The sequence below is a fragment of the Esox lucius genome, chromosome 24, assembly GCF_011004845.1.
Source record: "Esox lucius isolate fEsoLuc1 chromosome 24, fEsoLuc1.pri, whole genome shotgun sequence".
In the NCBI taxonomy this organism is placed as follows: Eukaryota; Metazoa; Chordata; class Actinopteri; order Esociformes; family Esocidae; genus Esox; species Esox lucius.
The window spans coordinates 4,420,838-4,440,857 of record NC_047592.1 but is presented as its reverse complement, the minus strand read 5'-3'; the positions used below and the strand labels follow the sequence as shown (position 1 = coordinate 4,440,857).

General features: G+C 43.7%; 2 protein-coding genes across 2 annotated transcripts in view; one reads left to right on the top strand and one right to left on the bottom strand.

Annotated features, from left to right (window-relative positions):
- The first annotated feature begins 2,641 nt into the window (after positions 1-2,641).
- Positions 2,642-4,363, top strand: LOC114830240 (ladderlectin-like). The gene is made up of 6 exons (XM_034290324.1): positions 2,642-2,742; positions 3,100-3,166; positions 3,312-3,400; positions 3,487-3,624; positions 4,025-4,139; positions 4,233-4,363. Exons 2-6 carry the CDS (start codon positions 3,109-3,111, stop codon positions 4,298-4,300), a joined length of 468 nt encoding a protein of 155 aa, XP_034146215.1. The 5' UTR covers positions 2,642-2,742; positions 3,100-3,108; the 3' UTR covers positions 4,301-4,363.
- Positions 4,364-9,671: 5,308 nt separating this feature from the next.
- Positions 9,672-20,020, bottom strand: part of LOC109615053 (galactose-specific lectin nattectin-like) — a 32,491-nt gene continuing 22,142 nt past the window's right edge. Inside the window, exons 4-9 of the mRNA XM_034290297.1 lie at positions 11,997-12,111; positions 10,878-10,953; positions 10,615-10,702; positions 10,380-10,523; positions 9,884-9,995; positions 9,672-9,787 (exon numbers count right to left, since the gene is read on the bottom strand). Coding sequence (XP_034146188.1) covers positions 9,720-9,787; positions 9,884-9,995; positions 10,380-10,523; positions 10,615-10,702; positions 10,878-10,953; positions 11,997-12,111 — 603 coding nt within the window. The 3' untranslated portion in view covers positions 9,672-9,719. The remainder of the gene's footprint in view (positions 9,788-9,883; positions 9,996-10,379; positions 10,524-10,614; positions 10,703-10,877; positions 10,954-11,996; positions 12,112-20,020) is intronic.

Here is a 20,020-nt window from a genome sequence, read left to right as displayed (position 1 = left end):
GAGGGGAGGTAGAGCACGGGCTAAATAGAGGGGTTAACAGGGCACATGTGTTCAATATTCAGGTGATTGGGATCTGGAGTGTTGGGTGCGTTCATGCGTGCTGGGAAGTGAAACGGTGGCAGGTGCGGAGCGTGGCGGGGAGGAGTTGGACCGGGAGTGACGGGAAAACCTCACACCCAGAATGCATAGAAAATCTACCATAACATACATAACTGTGTGCACAGTACATAATTGTTGAAAATACAAAATAATGCTGTCTAAATCTAATCTAACTCTAAAACTAAATCTACAGTAACATACTGTACAAAGGTTATACAGTAAGAAACTACAGAAATAATTTACAGTGTACTTGTCACTTTTCTCCTACCTCTTTTTGTCATAACTTCTGTTACTCATGCTCCACTCATCTCTGGAAATTTCTTCCACTGAATGAAGAAAGTATAAACCAAAGAAAGTATCTGTGTTGCTGATCACAAACTTAAGATTCAAAATGTACTAATCTGCTCTTCACTCTTTACTGCTAAACGCATTTTCATCTCTTGTCCATCTTCCAATTCACCTGCTTTCATATTTCATTTCTTTTCATCTCTATTTTCTTTGCTTTTTCCCCTCACTCATCCCTTTCTTCTCCACTCCTCAAATCCAGACTTCCACTTGTCCTCTTCTCTCCTATTTCTCCACTCCTCATCACACATTTTTCTCCTCTCTCCTTCTCTTAACTTCTGCTTTTCACTTCATTCTCACTCCCCTCATCATCTCTCCTCCTCTTGTCCTCCAGCCTCTCCAGCTCCACAGGTATATTCGTGTCCTTGTCTCTTCACACACTTATTTTTCCTCCTTGTTCATTTTCAGACTTATCTCCTTACTCGGAATGTAATAAATGTAAAAGCTATTAACCATACAGAACTTCTGTAAATCTAACCAATTTAGTAACCAGCATATTAGGCATCTCCATTCTTTTGCTCCTTTCTCTCGCCATTCTTTGCCTCCTACACACTTTCTTCTATTTCTTCTCTGCATTCCTTTCCAACTGCCGTGCCTCCATTCTTTCTCTTGAAACTCTCTAAATCTTTGCTCTCCTATTGTTGTCTTGATTAAGCATTTTTCTGTTGCGGCGACATAAGGCTGTATCGACGTGGCTTTAATTGAGCAAATCTGTCAATAACGCTGTCAGGGTTGATGTCATTCAAATTGTCCTTTTCCATTGACATGATGGCCAAGTCATTGAGCCTGTCTTGACCCATGGTGTTCCTTAACCATGTATGAAGACAGCGCAACGCACAGAAGGAGCGTTCACAGCTGCTTACTGGAATCGTCAGGGCAACTTGGAAGAGAGCCTTCAGGCTGGGAAACATGTCTTCATCAAGCAGTTGGAACACAGTGGAGGTGTCAGGGACTGTCTCTTTCTCCATCCTTCTATTGATGAAACTTTTAGCCACTAGGAGTTCTTCTGGCTTCAACTGAATCTTATAATGGGATGCAAGGCTTTTGAGGGCTTCTTCAGAGAGAAAGGTCTCTGTGGTTGGGTTGCAAGCATGAATACCTGACATAAGTGCTTCTCCCAAAACCTGAAAACCAGGCTGACTCCACCACAAAACCATCATATCTTTTTTGTTTGGGACCCACAGGGAGCTGGATGTAATTTGCCTCACGTAAGGCCATGGCCCTCTTGAACACATCTTCACCACCAGAGTCTGTGCAGAGCTCTGTCAAAGCTTGAAGGACTGCCGTCTTGTATCTGTCTTGCATCTGTCTCTGGCCTCGTCTGCCATCACAGAGCACATATTTGCAATCTTCATTTGCTTGATGATGCTTTCTGTGATTTCTTGTGAAATGCTGGTTCTTGTTTCATTTGGGATAAATGAGAGCGGTAAGTGGTATGAGAAGGGGGAGTATATTCTTGTAGAAATGGGTCAAATTGTTTAAGGAGCTTCATACATTCAATAAAGTTGCCTTGATTCTGGCTGGATTCCTGCTCATCATGCCCCCGGTATTGGATGCCTTGTTTTCCTAAAAAGGTGGTTGCTTCCACAATGAAGGTACTGGCGTGTGTTCCTGTTCCGTGTAAAAACTTTGTTATATCCATAACTTACGGCCGTTTAGCCAGTAAGCTTGCGACACCGATGAAACATACTACATGACAACATGCATGACAACAACCCGCCAGCCCCTGTTGACAAGTTAATGATGAAGAAGATTTATATTCTTCTTCGTTAGTTTTAATTGGCAGTTGACAAACAAGATGAGTGATGCGCGATGCATTACCGCCTGCCACCACGCACGGTAATAGAGCTTTTGTTTCATTTTTTGCCACTCCAGTCAGAAAGACTGAGAGGAAATGAAACAAAGTTTAAGTTATTTTAAAAAACCTAAAATAATCAGGGCTTTTGACCAAACATCTGGGGCTTAAGCCAGATTTCTTTTTTATATATCTTTACATATTTAGTTTGCTACAAATAAGTTTTGTGTGCATCAGCATTTTATGCAAACTTTAGATTTTGCCCATGAACCAAGCTCTAAGTGGATGGAAACAAAGGTATTTTACATTGCAAATAATACATTTCTAAAGACTTAATTAGGAGCACCTGGGACGAAGCCAGCTCAGTAATCCAGGATAATCATCCTCACCTGTTTCAGGTCCTTAAAAAGGAGAGGAGATACAGAACTCACATCACAGGGAGATTCAGTGGAGAGAGCTGAAGTGGGCTTAATAAGTGAAGTGTTAACTGGTCATTTCAGAAGGTGAGAGGTCAACAGGTGTCATTCTTATTCCACTGTTTGCCTTTATATCAAATGACACTGTTCCCTGTGAGGTGAATTTAATGTCCTGGTTAAAGTGATGACCAGTGTTCCACTCTAGTGGAAAAGATAGTATTGACTTTGTTTTTTCAGTACATTCTTAACAACTGAGATCTGTTAATATATTCTGTGGTAAATCTGGACAGAACCTAAAATGTTGATGTTCTATAGTACATTTTGAGCTTCTGTGGTGAAAACATCCCACTTGGAGGGTTAAGTCTTTTAGTCAGGATCAGTTTCCTCTTGCCAGTTTCAGCAAGTCTTTTGATGACAACTGGTCTTTGTCTTGTGTTCTCTTAGGATTACATCATGGGAGTGATAATGGTTTTCCTGCTTCTCATTGCTGCATTTTCTCTGGGAGATGCGAGTAAGAGGGTTCCCCTTTTCTCAACAATGTGACTGACTGGTCTATACTATATTGACTGGTTTAATGCCGCTTGTGGATCAGTTTTGATTCTTAAATGTTTCTTGGTCACATGTAGCCTAGTGTTTTACTTACTTTGGTCTTACAGGGCCATCCAGATGTAATCGGGGATGGCAAAAGTTTGGATCCCGCTGCTTCCATTTTGAAGAGACTCTGAGGTCATGGACTGAGGCAGAGGTAGCTGTCTCACCCTAGATATTTGTGTGTGGAAACACTACTGCATATTCCTGGTTTAATGACTTTGTCCATCTTTGCCTCTTTAGCGTCACTGTCAATCTCTTGGTGGACACCTGGCCTCAGTACACAGCTGGAAGGAGTCTAGGTTCCTGGAGACGTTGTCTGTAGGCTCACCTTTGACCTGGATTGGAGGAAATGATGGTGGTCGGCCAGAGTTGAGAAAGGTACTTCGTCTGACTGGTGTAACAAACGCGCTTCATCGGCATGACCACAGTTAGAAACACTCCACAGGGACAGTCTTGCTCCCATGTGTGTAAGGTCATTAGGTATACTTGGAAATGGGTCTACAGGATGCTTGTGATGTCAAATCTGTTTGAAATATTGTGTGATGTCTTCAATAGCCTGTTCAGTTGACCAGTACTGTAGTTTAATGATGTCAATGTGAGCCAGTCTGTGTTTTGGGACACCATAATATAGATGTTTGTTGATTTGGACTGAACAGGTTAACCGTCTTAGTGTTTCTATAGCTTTCCAAATGGATTGGTGTTCTGTGGTAGTTGCTAGTGTAGTTGATGAATGCCTAAATGTCATGGGTGTGATGGTGAAACCTACACTTCTCCACAGGACAGGCGCTGGTCCTGGACTGATGGATCTGGATTTAATTACCATGAATGGGCACAAGGGGAACCCAACAACTATAATGGTGTCAGAGAGCCGTGTATTCAGATGAACTTTGGAGGTACAGGCATTCACCTGTCCATCAGTCACATCTAACTTGACAGTTCATTGAATCCTGTGTATGTGGGTGTAATTTTTACTGTTTTCTTTGAAGAAAAACATCGCTGGAACGACGAAGTCTGTGAGAAGCGCTTTGCATCAGTCTGCTCCAGAAGCCATTAAATCAACTTGTTGCTGTGACATCGTCCTGTTGAATGATGTTTGTCAATAAAACACCTGAACACATTTCTTGGCATTTTGGTTAATTTTACATGTCATGTCCTTGAGGGTTGTTCCAGAATCTAGAATGTGTCAGTTAGGGTTTTGAGTTAAGGTACAGTTAGGATTAAAGTTATTAAATCAAGTTACTGAGTCAGAGCATCAACAAAAACCCTTCTCGGAATGTGAAATGTTCCCCAATACTAATCTATGCAATGTATGATCTGTTAAATGAGGCTGTGTTCAGGAAGTACAATTTAGTCTTTCTTAATATTATGTACAAGTCACATTTTTCAGTGCAGATCTGACTGGTCAAAGAAATCACCTTTTCTACCTTGCCAAAAAGACCAGGGGAGCTGTCAATTTCATGCTCATTGTCCTCTGTCCTAAAAAGTTGTTGGATGAGAACCTTCTCCCTTAAGGGTTTTAAGACAGCCCGGAGAGAGGACGTGAGCACTAAATTGAGAATGGAAAATGAATATTTCTCCTTTCCAATAATCAGTTTACAATAGGAACACCTGGGGTCAAGCCAGCCTAGCAATCAAGAACATTCATCTCACCTGTGTCAGGTCTTTAAAAAGGAGAGCAGTGACACAAAACTCACATCACAGGGAGGCTCAGTGAAAAAGTTTGTAGAGGTCTTAAGTGAGAACTGACAATTTCAGAAGGTGAGAGGTCAACAGGTCTGATTACACTGTCTTTATGCCACATGACATTAGTCCCTGTTTGGTGAATTTAGTGTCCTGGTTAAAGTGATGATTACAGTGATCTTCGGCTGAGATGGTTGTTAGTGTAATATTGACTTAATTTTGACAAGAACTGGTATTTGTCTTGTTCTTTCAGGAATCCCTCACCATGGCAGGGTTGATTATTTTCCTGCTGCTCAGTGCTGCCTTTTCTCTGGGAGAACTACATTGGTGTAAGAGTGGCCTTCATATTTCAGCATAGTGTGTGATTAAATGGTTTGGGGAAAATTTCTCAGCAAGTTTAATGTTGTTTGTTAGTCATGGCTCTTTCAAATTTGTATTTGAATGTACCCAGTTATTTTACAACCACTAATTTAGATATTTTTCTTAGTTGTCTTACAGGGCCACTTAGGTGCCCTGGGGAATGGCGCCAGTTTGGTTCCCATTGTGTCATTTTCGATGAGACTCCATGATCTTGGGCGGATGTGGAGGTAGCCCCCGAACCCCTCCAAGAACTGCCACCTTAACGTGGTGGAGGGGTTTGAGTACCCGAGTGACCCTAGGAGCTATGTTGTCTTTGGCTATATGCCCCTGGTAGGGTCTCCCAAGGCAAACAGGTCTTAGGCGACGGGTCAGACGGGTTCAAACCCCCCTTAATGATGAAAAAAATTGAGTACCGTGACGTCGCCCGGTATGGCGCAGCCGGGGCCCCACCCTGGAGCCAGGCCCGGGGTTGGGGCTCGTATGCGAGCGCCTGGTGGCCGGGCCTTCCCCCATGGGGCCCGGCCGGGCTCAGCCCGAACGGGCGACGTGGGGCCGCCCTCCCGTGGGCTCACCACCCACAGGAGGGACCATAAGGGGCCGGTGCGAAGAGGATCGGGCGGCAGTCGAAGGCAGGGGCCTAGACAACCCGATCTCTGGACACGGAAACTAGCTCTAGGGACGTGGAATGTCACCTCGCTGGCGGGGAAGGAGCCTGAGTTAGTGCGTGAGGTTGAGAGGTTCCGATTAGAGGTAGTCGGGATCACCTCTACGCACGGCTTGGGCTCTGGAACCACACTCCTTGAGAGAGGATGGACTCTTCACCACTCTGGAGTTGCCCATGGTGAGAGGCGGCGGGCTGGTGTGGGTTTGCTTATAGCTCCCCAGCTCTGCCGCCATGTGTTGGAGTTTACCCAGGTGAACGAGAGGGTCGTTTCCCTGCGCCTACGGGTCGGGGATAGGTCTCTCACTGTTGTTTGTGCCTACGGGCCGAACGGCAGTGCAGAGTACCCGACCTTCTTGGAGTCTCTGGGAGGGGTGCTGGAAAGTGCTCCGACTGGGGACTCTATTGTTCTACTGGGGGACTTCAAAGCCCACGTGGGCAACGACAGTGACACCTGGAGGGGCGTGATTGGGAGGAACGGCCCCCCTGATCTGAACCCGAGTGGTGTTCAGTTATTGGACTTCTGTGCTAGTCACAGTTTGTCCATAACGAACACCATGTTCAAGCATAAGGGTGTCCATCAGTGCACGTGGCACCAGGACACCCTAGGCCGCAGGTCGATGATCGACTTTGTTGTCATCTCATCTGACCTGCGGCCGTATGTCTTGGACACTCGGGTGAAGAGAGGGGCGGAGCTGTCAACTGATCACCACCTGGTGGTGAGTTGGATCCGATGGCGGGGGAGAAAGCTGGACAGACTCGGCAGGCCCAAGCGTACTGTAAGGGTCTGCTGGGAACGTCTGGCCGAGTCTCCTGTCAGAGAGATCTTTAACTCCCAACTCCGGCAGAGCTTCAACTGGATCCCGAGGGAGGCTGGAGATATTGAGTCCGAGTGGACCATGTTCTCCACCGCCATTGTCGAAGCGGCCGCTCGGAGCTGTGGCCGTAAGGTCTCCGGTGCCTGTCGAGGCGGCAATCCCCGAACCCGGTGGTGGACAACGGAAGTAAGGGATGCCGTCTAGCTGAAGAAGGAGTCCTATCAGGCCTGGTTGGCTTGTGGGACTCCTGACGCAGCTGACGGGTATCGACTGGCCAAGCGGGCTGCAGCCCGGGTGGTTGTGGAGGCAAAAACTCGGGCCTGGGAGGAGTTCGGTGAGGCCATGGAGAAGGACTATCGGCTGGCCTCGAAGAGATTCTGGCAAACCATCCGGCGCCTCAGGAGAGGGAAACAGTGCCCTACCAACGCTGTTTACAGTAGAGGTGGGCAGCTGTTGACCTCAACTGAGGATGTCGTCGGGCGGTGGAAGGAATACTTCGAGGATCTCCTCAATCCCGCTGTCACTTCTTCCATTGAGGAAGCAGAGGATGAGGGCTCAGAGGTGGACTCGTCCATCACCCCGGGCTGAAGTCACTGAGGTGGTCAAGAAACTCCTCGGTGGCAAGGCACCGGGGGTGGATGAGATCCGCCCTGAGTACCTCAAGTCTCTGGATGTTGTGGGGCTGTCTTGGTTGACACGCCTGTGCAACATCGCGTGGCGGTCGGGGACAGTGCCTCTGGGATGGCAGACCGGGGTGGTGGTCCCTCTTTTTAAGAAGGGGGACCGGAGGGTGTGTTCCAACTATAGGGGGATCACACTTCTCAGCCTCTCCGGGAAAGTCTATGCCAGTGTTCTGGAGAGGAGAATACGGCCGATAGTAGAACCTCGGATTCAGGAGGAACAGTGTGGTTTTCGTCCGGGCCGTGGAACACTGGACCAGCTCTATACCCTATACGGGGTGTTGGAGGGTTCATGGGAGTTTGCCCAACCAATCCACATGTGTTTTGTGGATTTGGAGAAGGCATTCGACTGTGTCCCTCGCGGCATCTTGTGGAGGGTGCTTGGGGAATATGGGGTCCTGGGTCCTTTGCTAAGGGCTGTCAGGTCCCTGTACAACCGAAGCAGGAGCTTGGTCCGCATTGCCGGCAGTAAGTCAGACTTGTTCCCAGTGCATGTTGGACTCCGGCAGGGCTGCCCTTTGTCACCGGTTCTGTTCGTAATTTTTATGGACAGAATTTCTAGGCTAGCCTGGGGTGGATAAACATGACCGCACATCACTGGTTAAATTAAATTGTTCTTTTTTTTTTTGCCTTTAGTTCCACTGTCAGTCTCTTGGTGGACACCTGGCCTCAGTACACAGCTGGCTGGAGTCTATATTTCTGTAGGCGTTGACTTTTGATTTACCTTTGACCTGGATTGGAGGAACGGATAGTGGTCAGCCAGAGATGACACAGGTACCTTGTCATACTGGTGTAACAAAACATGTTTTATCATTGACTACAGTTAGAAACACTCCACAGCTCCCAGTTTAGTAAGGTGTTTTGGAATATCTGGAAATATGTCAAAGGGTGCTTGTGATGTCAATATAATTACCTCAGTCCCATGGCCAATACTACATTAAAATGATGTTAATGTAGTTTGTCTGCAAATAATACACAATGATGTTTATTGAGAAACCATTTCAGGTTAGTGTTCTCATTTTTCGGTTTCTGAAGACCAACAGTCTATAGCATTACTAATGCATCTGCATTTTGTAGTAACCTATGTTCTTTCTGAATACAAATGTCATGTCTTTGCATTGGCAGCCAGGGGCCAGAGGGTGTCAGGTTTGGGGACCACACAATTTCGTCTCTGCTTTTTGCAGATGTTGTCGTGTTGGCCCCTTCTAACCAGGACCTTCAGCATGCGCTGGGACGGTTTGCAGCCGAGTGTGAAGCGGTGGGGATGAAAATCAGTACCTCCAAATCCGAGGCCATGGCCCCTGTCGGAAAAGGGTGGCTTGCCCACTTCAGGTTGGTGGAGGGTGCCTGCCTCAAGTGGAGGAGTTTAAGTTTCTAGGGGTCCTGTTCACGAGTGAGGGAAGGATGGAACGGGAGATTGACAGACGGATCGGTGCAGCTTCTGCAGTAATGCGGTCGATGTATCAGTCTGTCGTGGTGAAGAAAGAGCTAAGCCGCAAGGCGAAGCTCTCGATTTACCGGTCAATCTATGTTCCTACTCTCACCTATGGTCATGAGCTATGGGTCATGACCGAAAGGACAAGATCCCGGATACTGGTGGCCGAAATGAGCTTTGTCCGCAGGGTGGCTGGGCGATCCCTTAGAGATAGGGTGAGAAGCTCGGTCACCCGGGAGGAGCTCAGAGTAGAGCCGCTGCTCCTCCACATCGAGAGGGGTCAGCTGAGGTGGCTTGGGAATCTGTTTCGGATGCCTCCGGAACGCCTTCCATGGAAGGTGTTCCGGTCCCGTCCCACCGGGAGGAGACCCCGGGGAAGACCTAGGACACGCTGGAGGGACTATGTCTCCCGGCTGGCCTGGGAACGCCTCGGTGTCCCCCCGGAAGAGCTGGAGGAAGTGTCTGGGGAGAGGGAAGTCTGGGCATCCCTGCTTAGACTGCTGCCCCCGCGACCCGGCCCCGGATAAGCGGAAGATGATGGATGGATGGAGATAGTGGCGCAAATAAAAAAAGGACTGGACAGTGCCGGAGATGAAGTGGGCCTATTCAGAACTGAATGAAACTGCTTTCAAATATTTTGCCCCACACATGGAAAGCCATTTAGATTGATGTTAAGTTGAATGTCAAGATAGAAATGTTAAACTGTGCCACATTCTAGACCTTGAAACTAACCATTAAGGACAATGATTATTAAGTTAAATAACTCATGACAGTACAGTTCAGCTGTTTTATTGACAACCACAGCAATCAATAGGTAAACATGACAGCAATAATTGATTTCAATTGCTTTGTGAGCAGACCGAAGCAAAGGGCTTTTCACAGACTTCATTGTTCCAGCGATGTTTATCTTCAAAGAAAACAGTAGACATTACTCCAAATCACAGACAAGTATTCAGTGAACTCCCAATTGATATTTGACAAATGGATCAATGAATGACTGTACCTCCAAAATTCATCTGAATACAAGACTCTCCACCAATAGAGGTGTTAGGCATTCCTTCTGCCCACTGTTGGTAATTAAATCCAGAGCCATCAGTCCAGGACCAGCTCTTGTACTGTAAAGAACCAGTGAGGTCTCAGCAGCAACGCTAAGACATGACATTTGTATTCAGAAAGAACATAGTTTACTACAAAATGCAGATGCATTAGTAAGGCTATAGACTGTTTGTCTTCAGAAACAGAAAAATAAGAACACTAATCTGAAACGGGTTATCAATAAACATAATTTTGTATTATTTGCAGACAAAATACATTAGTATAGTTTTAATGTAATATTGACCTGCGGACTGAGATAAAGATAATTATTTAAAAGAGATTTGACATCAAAAGCATCCTGTGACTCATTTCCAGATATACCCAAACACCTTACTAAACTGGGAGCAAGACTGTTCCTGTGGAGCAATTCTAACTGTAGTCACTGATAAAACGTGTTTTGTTACACCAGTGTGGCTCATCTCTGGCTGACCACCATCCGTTCCTCCAATCCAGGTCAAAGGTAAATTAAAAGTCAACGCCTCCAGAAATATAGACTCCAGCCAGCTGTGTACTGAGGCCAGGTGTCCACCAAGAGACTGACAGTGGAACTGAAGGAAGAGGCAAAGATGGACAATGTCATTTTATAACCAGTGATGTGAGGTTGTGTTTATCCACCCCAGTCTAGAGTTAGGGGGCTACCTCCGCATCCGCCCAAGATCTTGGAGTCTCATCGAAAATGACACAATGGGAACCAAACTGGTGCCATTCCCAGGGCACCTGTGTGGCCCTGTAAGACAACCGTAAGAAAAATATCTAAATTAGTGGTTGTAAAATAACTGGGTACATTCAAATACAAATTTACAAGAGCCATGACTAACCAACAAATTGCATTAAACTTGCTGAGAAATTTTCCACAAACCAGTTAATCACACACTATGCTGAAATATGAAGGCCACTCTTACGCCAATGTGGATCTCCCAGAGAAAATGCAGCACTGAGCAGCAAGAAAATAATCAACCCTGCCATGGTGAGGGAGTCCTGAAAGAACAAGACAAATACCAGTTCTTGTCAAAATTAAGTCAATACTACATTAACACTAGCTACCATTTTAACCGAAGATCACTGTAATCATCACTTTAACCAGGACACTAAATTCACCAAACAGGGACTAGTGTCATGTGGCATAAAGACAGTGTAATCAGACCTGTTGACCTCTCACCTTCTGAAATGGTCAGTTCTCACTTAAGACCTCTACAAACTTTTTCACTGAGCCTCCCTGTGATGTGAGTTTTGTGTCACTGCTCTCCTTTTTAAGGACCTGACACAGGTGAGATGAATGTTCTTGATTGCTAGGCTGGCTTGACCAAAGGTGTTCCTATTGTAAACGGATTATTGGAATGTTGAAGTATTCATTTTCCTCATTTAAAATCCTCAATTTAATGCTCACGTCCTCTCTTAAAACCCTTTGGAGAAGGTTCTCGTCCAACAACTTTTTAGGACAGAGGACAATGAGCATGAAACTGACAGCTCCCCTGGTCTTTTTGGCAAGGTAGAAAAGGTGATTCTTTGACCAGTCAGATCTGCACTGAAAAATGTGACTTCTACATAATATTAAGAAAGACTAAATTGTACTTCCTGAACACAGCCTCATTTAACAGATCATACATTGCCTAGATTAGTATTGGGGAACATTTCACATTCCGAGAAGGGTTTTTGTTGATGCTCTGACTCAGTAACTTGATTTAATAACTTTAATCCTAACTGTATCTTAACTCAAAACCCTAACTGACACATTCTAGATTCTGGAACAACCCTCAAGGACAAGACATGTAAAATTAACCCAAATGCCAAGAAATGTGTTCAGCTGTTTTATTGACAAACACATCATTCAACAGGACGATGTCACAGCAACAAGTTGATTTAACGGCTTCTGGAGCAGACTGATGTAAAGCGCTTCTCACAGACTTCATCGTTCCAGCGATGTTTTTCTTCAAAGAAAACAGTAGAAATTACACCCACATAGACAGGATTCAATGAACTGTCAAGTTAGATGTGACTGATGGACAAGTGAATGACTGTACCTCCAAAGTTCATCTGAATACACGGCTCTCTGACACCATTATAGTTGTTGGGTTCCCCTTGTGCCCATTCATGGTAATTAAATCCAGATCCATCAGTCCAGGACCAGCGCCTGTCCTGTGGAGAAGTGTAGGTTTCACCATCACACCCATGACATTTAGGCATTCATCAACTACACAAGCAAGTAACACAGAACACCAATCCATTTGGAAAGCTATAGAAACACTAAGACGGTTAACCTGTTCAGTCCAAATCAACAAACATCTATATTATGGTGTCCCAAAACACAGACTGGCTCACATTGACATCATTAAACTACAGTACTGGTCAACTGAACAGGCTATTGAAGACATCACACAATATTTCAAACAGATTTGACATCACAAGCATCCTGTAGACCCATTTCCAAGTATACCTGATGACCTTACAGATCTGGGAGCAAGACTGTCCCTGTGGAGTGTTTCTAACTGTGGTCATGCCGATGAAGCGCGTTTGTTACACCAGTCAGACGAAGTACCTTTCTCAACTCTGGCCGACCACCATCATTTCCTCCAATCCAGGTCAAAGGGGAACCTACAGTCAACGTCTCCAGGAACCTAGACTCCTTCCAGCTGTGTACTGAGGCCAGGTGTCCACCAAGAGACTGACAGTGACGCTAAAGAGGCAAAGATGGACAAAGTCATTAAACCAGGAATATGCAGTAGTGTTTCCACACCCAAATATCTAGGGTGAGACGGCTACCTCTGCCTCAGTCCATGACCTCAGAGTCTCTTCAAAACGGAAGCAGCGGGATCCAAACTTTTGCCATCCCCGTTTACATCTGGATGGCCCTGTAAGACCAAAGTAAGTAAAACACTAGGCTACGTGTGACCAAGAAACATTTAAGAATCAAAACTAAACCACAAGCGGCATTAAACCAGTCAATATTGTAAAGACCAGTCAGTCACATTGTTGAGAAAAGGGGAACCCTCTTACTCGCATCTCCCAGAGAAAATGTAGCAATGAGAAGCAGGAAAACCATTATCACTCCCATGATGTAATCCTAAGAGAACACAAGACAAAGACCAGTTGTCATCAAAAGACTTGCTGAAACTGGCAAGAGGAAACTGATCCTGACTAAAAGACTTAACCCTCCAAGTGGGATGTTTTCACCACAGAAGAAGCTCAAAATGTACTATAGAACATCAACATTTTAGGTTCTGTCCAGATTTACCACAGAATATATTTACAGATCTCAGTTGTTAGGAATGTACTGAAAAATAGTCAATACTATCTTTTCCACTAGAGTGGACCACTGGTCATCACTTTAACCAGGACATTCAATTCACCTCACAGGGAACAGTGTCATTTGATATAAAGGCAAACATTGGAATAAGAATGACACCTGTTGATCTCTCACCTTCTGAAATCACCAGTTAACACTTCACTTGTTAAGCCCACTTCAGCTCTCTCCACTGAATCTCCCTGTGATGTGAGTTCTGTATCTCCTCTCCTTTTTAAGGAACTGAAACAGGTGAGATGATTATCCTGGATTACTGGGCTGGATTTGTCCCAGGTGCTCCTAATTAAGTCTTTAGAAATGTATTATTTGCAATGTCAATTTCTTTGTTTCCATCCACTTATTGAACTTGGTTTATGGGCAAAATCTAAAGTTTGCATAAAATGTTGATGCACGTTTCCCAAGCCAATGTGCATTTACACATAAACTGATTTGTAGCAAACTAAATATGTAAAGATATTAAAAATTATCAGTTTCCTGCTAAAACACTTTGTTGCATGCATTCTAAATTGTCAAATAAAATTCGGAAATGTTGAGTATTTCCATCGTTAGTTTTCTACTAGAAGTTGATTCGTGCTTAAAAATGTTGTCAACACACAGTGGCTTTGCCCTGATGGCTGGCCAGCTAGTCCAACCCCCACAAAATGGAGCGACTTCATGAAGAATGTATTAATATTGGATACGTTTTCATAATTTTTTCATTAGTCAGTTGAACGCCACCGTTCATGTCATCTTCTGAAGGGCACCTTCAGTTGTGATATTTATCTCAGTAATAGATTTTTGACCAATCAGAACAGAGGGGTACACTACGAAGGGTGTTCAACCTACTCAGATTTAACTCTGGGTTATCAATTTATCAAGAGTTTGTCAACCCTGACTTTCCAAAGTGGTGTTAAACCGTACTACGACGGTGATTACGATCGGTGATTTGTTAGTTGACTCGCTGTTCACTTCCTGGAGTTTGTGCGCGTTCGCTTAAAAGGGGCGCGTTCGACAACGCAAGCTGAGTTTTTGCACAACGGCTCATGCTCCGTCTTCTTTCCTGGAAGTATGCACGTTTATATAGATGGTTATGAGGAGTTTAACGAAAGGTTAACACCGAAATGATTGTCCTTTGTTCTCTGTTCTGGCTTACAGACTCTTCTTTTATTAGTAGTATGAGATGTAAGGACAAGTAAAATAGTCTAAACATTTGAAAACACGATAATTCAGTTATGGCCTACAATTCTGAAACTGACCCATTACTCACTCTTAATTGTTTGAGATCTACTCCCTAGAACGCCTAGGCTGCAGGGCTACCTGTATGAATTTAATGATCAAATACCTGAACATTAATGCTGTAAAATGAATTCCTATTCACATAACCACCCTCATGTTCTCCCAGGGGCGCTCTGATGGTGATATGTGTACAGTCAATAGCATGGAAAATCCCCCTCTGTCATAAACGTTTGGTCAATGTTTACCAAATCAAATATGTATTTGGTGTTACCATCAAGCCTTTTGTAACGTTTTTCATTCAACAGGACTTTTATGAAAATCAATGCCTGATGGAAACCTGAAATTAAAAGCTCCCACCGTCTAATTTTCTTTTAGCATGGCGGAAACGTTGTGATATTTTTCTCAATCAGATCAGCTCTGACAAATACACACCAACGATTGGTCTAAATGTTATTAAAAATAAAATTGCGCTGCCCGTCTGAATGCAGCCTCATCTCACAGATCTTACATTGCCCAGAAAAGGGCAATAATTAAAACTGTTATACAGTCGGTGTATTATGTCTAAATAATTTAAAATCAGATTCAGAATTATAAGAATAGTCTGGTGAGTTACTGTTTACTTCCCTTGACAACTATTTTATTACCTACTACAGGCCGGACATAATTACCTTAACCCCAACAAGCAGTTGCTCACCAGCAAATAGTAATACCATAAACCAAATACCTATCATCTAGATGGAAATTGGGACTCAAAGTATAACCTAGTTATTTTTCACATCAGCTAATCTCATCAGGTGTTCGTTTGATGGAACAGATGACCTGCAATCATTGGTCGATGCATGCAATGTCTTAGGAGGGGAACCGACTCCTGGGTTCTTGGGAGTGACAAGACTTGTTACCAAACATTTGGCAGAATGACCAGACCCCAGGAATTGTTGTAGCTCCTGTCCTGCGGAGATGTGTAGGTCTCAGCATCACACCCATGACATTTAGGCATTCCATGACCTCAGAGTCTCTTCAAAACTGAAGCAGCGTGATCCAAACTAGTGCCATCCCTGATTGCATTCGGGTTGCCCTGTAAAACAGTAAGATATTGACCAGTCTAAATGGCTGATTGAAATACACAATGTACCCTGTTGTCTTAGTTTACAATAAACGAGTTTGAGCTTCAAACTGCATTAAACTACTAAATGACACCATGTTGAAATATGAGTAGAAGTCCAATCCCAGGTCAGTGTACATACGTACACAAAAGGAAATTGATACAGTGGAGAGGATACTGCCTGAAATCAGTTTCCCAAAATTATTTTCAGTACTCCACATCTGGAAGACAGCAGGGGTGGGAGAGTCACTGAGGGTTGGAAAAAGGCTCAATCATGTTCTGTATTTTGCCAAACAATGTCACACCTGTGTCACAGAGGAAAGAATATATAACCAATTTTCTGATTTTTTTTTCTACATAAACAAAATCACTAGATTAATATACATTTAATAATTGTAGATTTTGATAGAAATCTTTAAGGGATGCAAGGCTGTTATGAAATATCTTCAGAAAATATGTATAGACCGTTTAATGTCAGCAACATCCCTTCAGAACAAACATTTACAGCAGATAATTCAGCGTTCAACTTCAGCATAGTGTGTTCATTGAAGATGCATTGTTGGTTCCATTTGATTCAACATGTTTTTAATAAGCACACAGAAAAAAATGTTTTGTCACAAATATCATTCCAGCGATGTCAATTAGACACTCAATTCTGCAGTAATATATTGTGAAATAATTGACTTCATAGTAGATCAGTGAATGGTGGTGGGCTTACTTCCATAGTTAATCTCAATACATGGTTCTCTAGTGCTGTTAAAATTGTTTGGTTCTCCTTTTGCCCAGTTCTGGTAACCAAATGTGGAGCCATCACTCCAGAACCATTGCCTGTTCTGTTGGAAAGTGGTGAATGGGCTCAGTATCAAAATAGTTAAAGGTGCACTTTCTGAGCGTACGAACTCAAACGACACATAGGTCTTCTAGCACGAAGTGCAAGATTTCCCATCGCATCAGCAGTAACATGTAGACCGGCCCTGTTGAAAACCAATTAGCAGAAAGTGATGGATTTTAAAGGCCCTTGATTTGATGGTAGATTCTTGCCCCAAGTCTACAACGATTTAATCTAAAAATGGGTCCCATGTATTGGTGGCAGGGGACAAGGTAGCGTTGAGAAAGCCTGCATCCACCACTACCCATATAAGCACTGTTGCTCTGGATAAGAGGGTCTGATAGAGGACTACAACATTTGAAATGTAGATCACCAAATTGCAAAATGGGCCAGAACGGTTTAACGTCACGATGCTGGTCCACTATAGGACAATGTCAGTTCAGGTGAAGCACCTTTCAAGTCACTGTTCCATTAACTCTTTAACAGAAAACAGGGTACCTTTACAAAGTGTGCCTGGACAGCATCAGAGCCCCCAATCCAGGCAGGGGAACCATCTGTCAACTGCAATAGAAAGTGGGACTCCTCTGGGCTGTGAACTGACACCAGGTTGGCCCCAAGGGTGAGACAGTGGCTCTATAGGTAGAGAAGACCTCATTAAACATTGGTTGGCTAGTCTTTTTACATGTTATTTAAATTTGGCCATAACCACTAACGCCATTTGAAACGGTGTAATACTGTTGGTCTTAACCACTGGCTTATTTATAAAATCAACAGGATACAATAGTGCAAGTTCAAAGGTAAAAAAGTAAAATAACATGGTCTAGTTAGCATGATTCCAACAGCTACTCTGGACACTTGGCATCAGTGCACAACCCTGAGGAATTCCAGTTCCTGCAGGCACTAACACAGACTGTGAGCCTCCCGCTCTGGATCGGAGGTTCAGCCCAGGTAGAGTATATTTGGACTCACCGGGGGCATGCTCCCATGCTGGAGATTTTTTCCCCCAATTACGTCAGCTAAATGCACAATTTTCCAGGCTGTTTGAGATAATAGAATGCCTCAAATTCTATACACTATCTGGGAAAATGATGATAGTTACTCAGTAAAAATCACCCAGTAGAGCCTACAACCTATTTTGTATTTAATTGTTCTCCAGCTGTTGTGAATCCAAAACACCAAAAATGTTAAGGATGACTCATTTTCACCACTGGCAACTAAAAAGAGACAACCATTATCTGACTATTTTTAAGTTAGCCTACATAGGTAAAATTGGATTTTGGTGTAAACATCATTACTAATCTTAAGAGTTCAGTTCTGTTTAGTTTGTGCTTAGCTGTTAAATTTGCTACATCAGAATCCATGAAATGGAAAAAAGAACAATTGAAGCTATAACTGCACAACACGGTTTATTGTGTATTTTTAAACAATACACAAGTAATAATAATGTAATATAATAAAACAATAGAAATCTGCTTTAAATCAAGAACAATTTAATAATTCATGCATTTCAATTTATACAAAAATTATCTCTAACAGGTAAAAGAGAAACTTAGAAAGAAAGCAATACAGGTGAGGATGAAGGCCAGGTGAGGAGGGTAGTGATGGTGTCAAGTGGAAGAACAGCGACAGCACTTCTGATAATCCTACAAGAAATAATAAGCATAAATCAATCAGAGGCAAACCATACAACTAATAATCAAACAAACCTAAACTAACACCTTTTTTTGGCCTATGGTATCCACCTTATTATTCACGGAAGAGTGGCACGGACATTTGTAAATGGAATGTGTCTGGCTTCCGATGTCATCCGCTTACAGTCATTTCTAGCTGTACAGAAAAGCTTGTTATGCATCTTGATTTTGGAAACTGGTATTTTTCTACCCTACCCTATTATTTTGATGTATTGAATTTGTCATAATTGTAAACACTAGTTTATAGCACAAATATTTGTATCATTAATAGCACTTTGTTATTCATCTCTTTATTTCCCTATATATGAACCGGAAATCTCCCACATTCAGAAAATAGCTTACTTAGCTTCAAATTTGAAAGAAAAGGTGGATATACTGATTGCATGTTGTGTGGCATAAATGGATATGCATGTGGACTAAATGAGGGGTGAAAAAAAATAAAATAAATAGATTCACATATCGCCGTAAGGCGAAGCTCTCGATTTACCGGTCAATCTACATTCCTACTCTCACCTATGGTCATGAGCTTTGGGTCATGACCGAAAGGACAAGATCCCGGATACAGGCGGCCGAAATGAGCTTTCTCCGCAGGGTGGCTGGGCGATCCCTTAGAGATAGGGTGAGAAGCTCGGTCACCCGGGAGGAGCTCAGAGTAGAGCCGCTGCTCCTCCAGATCGAGAGGGGTCAGCTGAGGTGGCTTGGGCATCTGTTTCGGATGCCTCCGGAACGCCTTCCTGGGAAGGTGTTCCGGTCCCGTCCCACCGGGAAGAGACCCCGGGGAAGACCTAGGACACGCTGGAGGGACTATGTCTCCCGGCTGGCCTGGGAACGCCTCGGTGTCCCCCCGGAAGAGCTGGAGGAAGTGTCTGGGGAGAGGGAAGTCTGGGCATCCCTGCTTAGACTGCTGCCCCCGCGACCCGGCCCCGGATTAAGCGGAAGATGATGCGATGCGATGCGATGCGAGATTCACATATGAATTACGATTCCATCTTCTGCGGATTCGAACCGATTCACAAATTTCAAAAATCAATCTAAATGTTTAATAATGTGATGATGCATTATGAAGGAAGCTTATACTTGACTACCAAAGTTCTGTTGAAGTCTAACACTTCCCCGAGTTGGTTTGTTGGAAAGGAGAATAAAACACCAGGAGTCAGGTCAATTACCGTATCATATGTTCATTTATTACAGAAGCTTCTGGAGACACGTGTCGCCGCACAATGTCTAAGGATCAACATTCAACAGATCATTTTATACTTCTATTACGCCCAAAAGATAGAGTCGTTAAATTCACAGAACAAGTGTGCTATTGGTCCAGTTCCAGTTCTATACCTTATAAGGATAAACGCAAACATCTTCTTGTCTCCTCCTGGTTTCTGTCTGGCCTGTCAGACTATGTGTGTGTGTCTCTAACCTGTGTCCTGTTTCTCACAAAACAGACATACTAAATCTTTCTCTCCCCGGCAACTGCTTAAACATGGTTTCCTATTCTCCTACTTGCTCCTTCAGTTTCAGCTCATATTACAAACAATTAATATTTTGTTTCATTGGTTACAACATCTTATAACAATTCACTAACTTATACAATCAATACATCTACATTGGTTTCTATTTGTTATTAACAAATAGAAAAAGTCTTAAATGTTTAGTTTAGTCAAGCACACGTCAAGCTTTTCTTGTGATCTTTCCTTGTAGAAGTAGGCTACTTTAGTTTTTACATAAAAGAAACACATTCAACATGGACACGCAAGCGGTTTTCTGTGGTAACAAACAAATAGTCCCTCTCCATTGAACCGATTGGTAACGCCCAAGGCGCACTTTTTCCAAAACAACGCGAGTGGAGAGCACACGAGTCACGACGACGGGTAACGTTCAAAAATGAAGAGAAGCGCTGCACAGCGGACTTT